The 10233-nt window shown below is 38.8% G+C and overlaps 1 protein-coding gene across 1 annotated transcript; it reads right to left on the bottom strand.

The window, feature by feature from the left end:
- Positions 1-2570: 2570 nt before the first annotated feature.
- On the bottom strand, positions 2571-3982 carry LOC135231975 (olfactory receptor 52N2-like). The gene has a single exon (XM_064289218.1). It carries the CDS (start codon positions 3552-3554, stop codon positions 2592-2594), a length of 963 nt encoding a protein of 320 aa, XP_064145288.1. The 5' UTR covers positions 3555-3982; the 3' UTR covers positions 2571-2591.
- Between the last annotated feature and the right edge of the window lie 6251 nt (positions 3983-10233).

The following is a 10233-nucleotide window of genomic DNA, read 5'->3' as shown; positions in this document are numbered from 1 at the left end:
AACATTTAGAAAACATCTTGTAATCTTAACGATACACATACTATTTGTTACTTCCACTCGTCTGTCAGTTTGTCATGCTGTGGTGGCTTGTGTGTTGCTGTAATACTGGAAGCTATGTCATAAACCCACTGCCATCAAGTGGATTCCACTCATAGTGACCCTATAGGACAGAGTAGAATTGCCCAATAGAGTTCCCAAGGAGAGCCTGGCGGATTCGAACTGCCAACTTCTTGGTTAGCAGCCGAAGAACTTAACCACTACGCCAGAAGCTATGTGTCATAAAAAAAAAAAAAAAAAATGTGTCATAGGTATTTCAAATTCCAACAGGGTTACCTCAGGTGGACTGGCTTCCACAGAGCTTTCAGACTAAGAAAGAATAGGAAGAAATATCTGGGAATCTAGTTTCAAAAAACGTTGGCCAGCGAAAACCTTGTGAATGGCAGCAGAAAGTTGTTTGATATAGTGCTGTAAGATGAGCTCCTCGGGTTGGAAGGCACTCAAAATGCAGCGGACTAAGTGCGGTCTTCTCAAAGTGAAATGGATGGAGTAAAGCTTCTGAGACTTTCACTTGTTGACGTGACGTGACTCAAAATGAGAAGCAGCAGCTGAAACATTCAGAAAATATCTTGTAATTTTTAATGATACACATACTATTCGTTATGGATTAAATTGTGTACCCCCCAGAACATATGTGGAAATCTTTATACCTGTACTCGTGAATGCGACCCTGTTTGGAAATAAGAATTTTTTTTATGTTAATGAGGCCATGATGTTGTTGTTAGTTGCTGGAACCAAGTTGACACCATGTGTACGGAGTCGAATGCACAGGGTTTTCAAGACTGTGATTTTTTGGAAGCAGATTGCCAGGCCTGTCTTCTAAGGCACTATTGGGTTGTTTGACTGCCAACCTTTTGGATAGTAGTCGAATGTTTAACCATTTCTTTATTACAGCCAAGAAGACCCTATGTTGTAGTCCTACTTTGTAACACGAGGTCATAGTGAGTTAGAATTGACTCGATGGCAATGTGTTTAGTGTTTGGTTTTGCTATATGTATTACATTGGTCTTTCCTCAAATTATCATAGCAGTATAATTCTATCTACGTCTTTGAGCTGATGGGCATATTTTAGTTCCCATTCAAAAACTGTTCAGTGAGTCCAGATTCTAGCCTTCATGTTATGCCTCACCATTTCACCTAGACAATAAATTCCCAATGTTGAAAACATACGACTAAGCAGGGTGTTTATATGGACACTGAGTTCTCATCTCCTACTTTTCTGTCTGATTTTCCCCTCTATTTCCAGAATCTTGAGATTATATTCTTGCTTAATTTTTTCTTCCTATACTTTCAAAAATATATTTAACCACTTTTTTCTATGCATTTAGGGTACAGGGGTACGCATTTCTGTTTTTATTTAAATTGCCATTCTAATTGGAAGTCCCAAAATACCATTTTAGAAGTATCTAATAACAACTTGGGGTACTTGGGTCTCAGAAACAGGTAAGTGCTCAGCCATTTAACTGAAGGTTGGTGGTTCGAGTCCACCCAAAAGCACCTTGGAAGAAAGGCCTGGCAATTTACTATGAAATAACCAGCCATTGAAACCTTTGTGGAGCAGAGTTCTAGTCTGACCTATGTGGGGTCACCAGGAGTCAAAATGGACTCGATGGCAACTGGAAAATGATACTCTAAATTATGCTAGTAATTTTATCACAGCATAATTTCAGAAAAATCTACATTACACATCATAGTTTTCAACATTTCTAGTAGAAAAATAGCATATTTTTCTAACTACTTTCAATGATATACTTAAATATTTATAAATGTACATTTTATAACTCTCAATAGCGGTATGCAGTTTGGGTTAGCAATAAAGTTCACAAAACTCATTAAGTTTTAATCCAGAATGAGATTTACTTAATTCAATAGAAAAATACAGGACATGGAAATCAGAATGCACACAGTGTTCAGGCTAATTAGGAGTCCAGCAGTGACTCAAATGTAGTCCTTAGCTGCTTCATCTTTTTGCTGCATAACTAAAACAAGTGCACAAATTTGTACAGAGAGAGGAATAGTGGTGGTAAATGGAGTCACTAAAACAAGTTTTTAAAGACACTTTTTTACACAGACTCTAAGATCCTTTAAATTATTATTACTTTCCTCCAAGAATAGGTCTTCAAATGATCAGGGTATCCTTTAATTTTTTCCCTAAGGTACATGACATTTCAGATTTGTTTAACATGTAAAATATATTAGGAGTCTAAGCAATACAACTGCTTCTAAGCAACTTAGAAATTACGCTGATGTGGAATTCCTTTTAAGAAAGAACTCCTCTAACTCTGAAGTCTCTATGAGTCAGAATTGACCCAATGGGAGTGACTTTAGTTTGGTTTTGCTTATTTATTTAATTATTACCATTGATAGTGTACCACAAAAAATAGTTCAGTTAAAGGCAGTGGGTTAATATTATATAAAATATTCAAATGAACCTTGCTTTCTGGAATGACAACACTTTCGCTTAATTTTACACTCAAGAGATTTCTCTAAAGTGTCCTTTGTCTTCTCTTGTATTTTGATATTAATTCATCAATTTATTTCATTGTTAAGACGTCTTTTTCCCTAAATAATAATTTGACAACTCCTTCCCGGATCTGCTTGGTCTTGACTCCATAAACAATGGGGTTCAGGGTAGGAGGCAACATCAAATAGAGATTAGCAATAATGATATGGACATGGTGGGGAATGTTTTGTCCCCCAAAATGGTGAGTAAAAATAGTGAATAAGGCTGGAACATATGTGATGACAATAGCACATATGTGAGAGGTACAGGTGCTGAAGGCCTTGTGACGAGCCTCTGCAGACGACAAACTCACCACTGTCTTCAGGATCATTGTGTAAGACACTGAGATACAAAACATATCAAAGCCCCCAATCAGGAGAGCTGCCCAGAGACCATAAATAGCATTGGCCTTGTAATTGCCACAGGACACTTTGGCCACAGACATGTGGTCACAATAAGTGTGAGGAATGAAGTTGCCTTGGCAGTATTGCAGGCTCTTGGTGAGGAAGGTGAACGGCATAAAGAATATCACACTTCTCAAAAAGGTGGCAAGACCAGCCTTGGCGATGACAGGGTTGGTAAGGATGGTGGCATAACGCAAGGGGTAACAGATGGCCATGTAGTGGTCCAGTGCCATGAGCATGAGCACCCCAGATTCCATCGCAGTCAACATGTGCACAAAAAACATCTGGGCCAAACAGGCGTTAAAGTCAATCTCCTTGAGGTTGAACCAGGATATGCAGAGCATATTGGGTACAGTGGTAGTGCATGAAGTAACATCAGTGAAGGACAGCAGGACTAAAAAACAGTACATGGGCCTGTGCAGAGCCTCCTCATGGCTGATGAGGTAGATGAGCCCACAGTTCCCCACCACAGCGATGATGTACATGAAGTAGAATGGCAGGGAGATCCAGATGTGTGCACTTTCCAGTCCAGGGATGCCATTCAAGATAAAGAACCCTGGGGTCAGGCTGGAGCTGTTGGCACCAGACATAATGACCGATAAAAGGGCATTTTACATTCTTTAACAGCAATTTTTTTCTGCATAGAAGGGAAAGAGAGAGATAAGAGTAGAGTCCAGGTAAAAGGGATTGGTTTAGACATTAAGATTCATAAATGTCATGAACTTTCATCTTATATTGATATTAAGATTTTTTCCAGCTTTAGCAAGTGAGTCTTTGATCTATAATCTCTAAAATTAAGTAAGCAGTATAGTTTTACACTACTAGTTGTCTCGTTTTATACTTTGTCTAAGTAACTATCCTCACTTTTCACACCTCTACCCAGCATTCCTCTTATACTCACCACATCCCAATAACAAGACATGCCTGGGGCTGCAATTTTCTTCTTCCTTCCAATAAGCCAATCCTACTCTCTCCTCTCAGGTTTTCCCCAGATATTTGTACCCAAGTCTTCTCACTAAAATCACATGAATATGATTAGAGTATTGCCAAAATATGACCACTCATTATCAGCAGTTTAACTTTATAGTTCAAGTAAAAAAAAAAAATTTTTTTTTGTAGCAACCCACAAATTAATACTTCTGTACTGCTTTAAAGATTATGAAGAAAGTTTTTGTTTCATATAAACTATGACAATAATATCTCATATAACTTGCTCAAGATCATATATTGTATGAGAGAGGGCCAAGATGGTGGAATAGTCTAATGCTTCCTGTAGTCCCCCTTACCACAAAGAACGTAAAAATAAAAAATGAGAATTGCATACATATGACAATCTAGAAACTCTAAGCAACAAAGACAAATCTGAAGAATTGGACTGAGTGATAGGTGGAAGGAGAGACAATTTAAAAACAGCAGAAATGGAGAATTACAGGTTGCTGAATCACTGGCGTCCTGCTAGCCGAACCTGTACAGTGCAGACATATTGACACAAGCAGCAGCATCCCAAGCAGAAACCCACCCCACCTGGTGTAGCTAAGCAGGAGCAACTCAACACTCAACTCCAGAATCAAACAGGAATGATACCAGACCTATGAAAATTAAGTGCATGCTGCCAACCCATCATGTGTACCACAGCCCCACACCTTCAACAGAGCTCCACAGGCTAAGGAGCTCTCTCTCCCTCTCATTCACCTCCCTCTCCCTCCAGCTCAGTTCAGTGGCATCGAACACCTCCACATCCCCTAAGTCAGGAACTCACAGCCCTGGTCTTGAGGTGCATGCCCCTTCACCCAGACACTGGCACAGGGGTCCATGGACTTGAAGCACCCTCCACCATTCTGATCACACCCGCCAGTGCCTTGCTGGCCATTTCTGCACACAGCACACCCACACTGGCATTAGGCAGGCAGAGTTTCCAGCTGAAGCCCATTTTCACCATCAGCAACCAAGTAGGAGCTTCTGATCTTTGACATTTGACACCGCCCCATCCCCTAAGCCTGTAGCTCTCATCCTGGTCTGAGGTGCCTGCCCTTTAGCTCTGCCACTGGTGCAAGGGCTCACAGACTTGCAGTGCCCTTCACCTCTGCTGATCACCTGTACCAGTGCTTTGCTTGCCGACCTGGAACAGCATACCCTTAGGACAAAGTGGGCAGGAATTCCAGTTTAAACTCATTTTCACCTGTAGCAGCCAAGTGGAAGCTGCAGATCTGTGGCATTTGACACCACCCGGCCCCCAAAGAAGGGAACTTGATCACCCACACCATGGGCCTAGGGGGCAGTGTCACCACTCAGTCCATCCAGTTGCCCACAGTGGGGGCCTAGGAACCAGTGGTGCTCCCCAATCCCTCCAGCCAATAGCACTGGGTGTCCAAGGACTAGCTGCACTAACCCCTCTTTGTGCTGTAGCAGACAGGAGCATGACTTGTTCTGGGCACATGGAGGCAGCCAACAGTACAGGGTCTCACTCCCAAATTATACCAGACTGCAACCAGAGACCTGTATCTGCTCCAAACACCCCTACATAGCCCTGCCCACCCAGGTTGAGAGCCTCCACATCATGCACTTGGTGAGCAATGACCCAGGCACCCTCATCACAACCATTCAGCAAGTGGGAGAGTGTACACAGCAACCAATGAATGGCCAGGGAGAATACCCCTGGAACCCACAGCCAGGTGATCAGCAGGACACATACATCACCTCACCAACAACATCACCTACATCCTCAGCAGCCCCATAAGAACAGTGAACAGAGTCCTGGGCTCACACACCTAGTAATTGCTCCCCACACCTGGAGACAGGAAGTGAGAGCTTCAATGTGGCCAGATTAACAACCAGAGTAGCAAACACACCGAGCCTACTTGGACATATCAAAACAAAACAAAAATCCAGGATGAAATAAACAAAATAAAATAAATAAATGCAATAACTTCTTGATGCCTTGGAGACAACAGTCAATATCAAATCACATAAAGAAGCAGGACAAGATGATTCTAGCCAGTGGCCAAAATAAAGAATCAGAAAACTTTCCAGAGGAAGATAAGGCAGTAGAGTTTCCTGATAAAGAACTTGAAAAGCTATACAGAACCTTCCAAGAGTTCAAGAAGGCAATCAGGGACAACACAGATAAAACCCAGAAACACATAGACAAAGCAATAGAAGAATTCAGGAAAACAATACAAGAAAAAAATGACAGAATAAATAGGCTACTAGAAACCAATTGAAAGTAACAACTAGAAATCCAAACAATAAAATTTCAGAATTAGACAATTCAGTAGAAGGTCATAGGGGCAAAATTGAGACAATGGAAGTCAAAATTAGTGAGATTGAAGATAAATACCTTGACACCAATCTCCCTGAGGAAAAATCAGAAAAAAGAAAGAAGAAATCCTAGGAATTATGTGGGATACTATCAAGAGGAAAAACCTACATGTGATTAGAGTTCCAGAACAGGAGAGGATAATGGAAAACACAAAGAGAGTTGTTGAAGATTTGCTGGCAGAAAACTTCCTTAATATCAGGAAAAATGAGAAGATATCTATCCAAGAAGCTCAACAAACTCCATGCAGGATAGACTCCAAAAGAAAGTCGCCAAGACATGTCATAATCAAACTAGTCAAAATCAAAGGCAAAAAATCTAGGAGCAGCTAGGGATAAACAAAAAGTCACCTACGAAGGAGAACCAAAAAGACTCAGCTATGATTACTCAGCAGAAACCATACAGGCAAGATGGCAATTGGATGACATATATAAAACCCTTATGGGCGGGGGGGAACCTTACAGTCAAAAATCAGATATGATGATGAAATTAGGTCATTTCAAGATGAACAGAAATTAAAAAAAATATGTAAAAACCAAAATTAAAAGAAATATTAAAGGGAGTCCTCTGGACAAGCAGCGAACATCAAACAAAAATCCAAGACTAGGACACATGACAGATCAACCAGATAGCAACCCAGATACGGAATTCACAAAAACAAAACAAAGCTAAAAGACTGAAAATAGGGAACTGGAGATGTCAATATGTAAATGAAAATGTCACAACAAAAAAGAGGGAATAAATGGTGTACAGATAGAGCTTCTGTATGGAGAGAAAGTCAAGTTGATACCAAACAAATAAAAGCCTGTTTTCAACTTAGAAAAATAAATGTAAATTTTAAGGTAACCACAAAGGAACCTAATAAACCTACCCATCAAAAAAAGGAAAAAAAGAAAAAGATAAACATTCAGCAAACACAAAATCAAGGATAATGAAAGAGATGAAAAGAAAATACATAAACAAAAAAGAACTCAGTACAGAAGATTAAGCAGAACAAAAAACCTGTTAACACCACACACACACACACACACACACACACAAATGACAGCAGTAAACTCATACCTATCAATAATTACACTGAATATAAATGGCCTAAATGTACCAGTAAAGAGACAGAGAGTAGGAGAATCGATAAAAAATCTTGATCTACGTATATGCTATCTACAGAAGACACACTTTAGACACAAAGACATAAAAAAACTGAAACCCAAAGGATGGAAAAGTTATATACCAAGCAAACAATAACCAAAAAAGAGGAGTGGCAATATTAATCTCCAGTAAAATAGACTTTAGTGCAAACTACACTAAAAAGAATATGGAAGGACACTATATAATAATTAAAGGGTCAATACCACAGGAGGACATAACCATGATAAATATATATGCATCCAATGACAGGATTCCAAAATTCATAAAACACACTCTAACAGCATTGAAAAGAGAAATAGACAGCTCCACAATAGTAGTAGGAGACTTCAACACATCACTTTCAGTGAAGGAAAGAATATCTGGAAAGAAAATAAAGATACAGAAGATCTAAATGCCACAATCAACCAACACAGCCTCATAGACATATACAGAACACTCCACCCAACAACAGCAAAGTATACATATATTTCCAACATACACAGAACAGTCTCCAGAATAGACCAAATTTTAGGCCACAAAGCAAGCCTTAACAAAATCCAAAACACTGAAATAATACAAAGTATCTTCTCTGATCATAATACAATAAAAGTAGAACTCAATAACAGCAATAGCAGAGAAAAAATGCAAATACATGGAAACTAAACAACACCTTGCTTAAAAACTGCTGGGTAATAAAAGAAATCAAGGATGGAGTAAAGAAATTCACAGAATCAAATAAGAATGCATACACGTCTTACCAAAACATTTGGGGCAGCAAAAGCAGTCCTTAAATGTCAATTTGTAGCAATAAATGCACACATCAAAAAAGAAGAAAGGGCCAAAATCAAAACATTAATCCTACAACTCGAACAAATACAAAGAGAGCAGTGAAAGACGCCCACAACCACCAGAAGAAAGGACAAAATAAAGACTATTGAGCAGAAATAAATGAAATAGAGATCAGAAAAACAATTGAATCAACAAGACCAAAGGTTGGTTCTTTGAAAACAAAACAAAACAAAAATCAACAAACCATTGATCAATGAAAAAGAAAAACTGGAGAAGAAGCAAATAACATGAATAAGAAATGAGATGGGTGATATCACAACAGATCCAACTGAGATAAAAAGGATCATAACAGAATATTATAAAAGATTGTACTGTAACAAATATGAAAACCTAGCAGAAATGGAAAAGTTTCTAGAAACACACTACCTACCTAAACTAATACAAATTGAGGTAGAAAAACTAAACAGACCCATAATAAATAATGAGATTTAAGAGGAAATAAAAACTCCCAACACCAACAACAAAAAAGCTCTGGTCCAGATGGCTTCACGGGAGAATTCTATCAATCTTTCAGATAAGAGCTTCACCAATGCTACTCAAACTATTTCAGAGCATAGAAAAGGAAGAAATACTCCCAAGTTCATTCTCTGAAGCCACCATAACCCTGGCACCAAAACCAGGAAAAGACACCCCCAAAAAATATAACTACAGACCAATATCCCTCATGAATGTAGATACAAAAAATTTCAGCAAAATTCTAGCCAGTAGAATTCAACAGCATATCAAAGATTAATACATCATGACCAATTGAGTATGCAAGGATAGTTCAAGACTACCAAATCAATCAGTGTAATCCACCACATAGATAAAACAAAAGAATCATCACGTGATCATCTCAACACAGAAAAAGCATTTGAAAAAGTCCAACATCCATTCCTGATAAAAACTCCCAGCAAACTAGGAATAGATGGGAAATCCCTTGCCATAATTAATGGCATTTATACAAAACCAATAGCTAACATCATTCTCAGTGGAGAGAGACTGAAAACATTTCCCTTGAGAATGTGTACCAGACAAGGATGCCCTCTACCACTACTCTTATTCAACTTTGTGCTATAAGTCTTAGCTAGAACAATAAGGCAAGAAAAAGAAATAAACAGCATCCAAATTGCTAATGAAGAGGTTAAACTATCTGTATTTGCAGACATGATCTTATACACAGAAAACCCCAAAGCAACCACATAAAAGCTACTGGAACTAATAGAAGATTTCAGCAATTAGAAGGATATAATACTAACATACAAAAATCAGTAGGATTCCTCTACATCGACAGCAAGAACTGTGAAAAGGAAATCAGCAAATCAGTACCATTTACAGTAGACCCCCCAAGAAATAAAGTACTTAGGAATAAATCTAACAAGAGACATAAAAGACCTATACAAAGAAAACTACAAAACACTGCTGCAAGAAACCAAAAGAGACCTACAAAGTGGAAAAACATGCCATGCTCATGGATAGGAGGACTCAACATTGTGAAAAATATCAATTCTATCCAAAGCAATCTACAGATACAATGCAATCCTGGTCCAAATATTAATGGCCTTCTTTAACGAGATGGAGAAAAAAATCAACTTGCATGGAAAGGGAAGAGGTCCCAGGTGAATAAAGTATTATTGAAGAAGAAAAACAAAGTAGGAGGCCTCACAGCACCTGATCGTAGAACCTATTTTACAGCCACAGTTGTCAAAACAGTCTGGTACTGGTACAACAACAGACATATCCACAAAGGGAACAGAACTGAGAACCCAGACCTAAACCCATCCATCTATGGGCAGTTGATATATGACAAAGGCCCAAAGTCTGTTAAATGGGCAAAAGACAGTCTGTTTAACAAATGGTGCTGGATGTCCATCTGTAAAAAAATGAAACACGATCCTTACCTCACATCGTATGCAAAAACTAACTCAATATGTATCAAAGACCTGAATATAAAATCTAAAATGATATAGATCATGGAAGAAAAAATAGGGACAATG

Source organism: Loxodonta africana, chromosome 7 (genome assembly GCF_030014295.1).
Source record: "Loxodonta africana isolate mLoxAfr1 chromosome 7, mLoxAfr1.hap2, whole genome shotgun sequence".
NCBI lineage: Eukaryota > Metazoa > Chordata > Mammalia > Proboscidea > Elephantidae > Loxodonta > Loxodonta africana.
The sequence above is the reverse complement of the archived record's forward strand: the minus strand, read 5'-3'. Positions and strand labels throughout refer to the sequence as shown.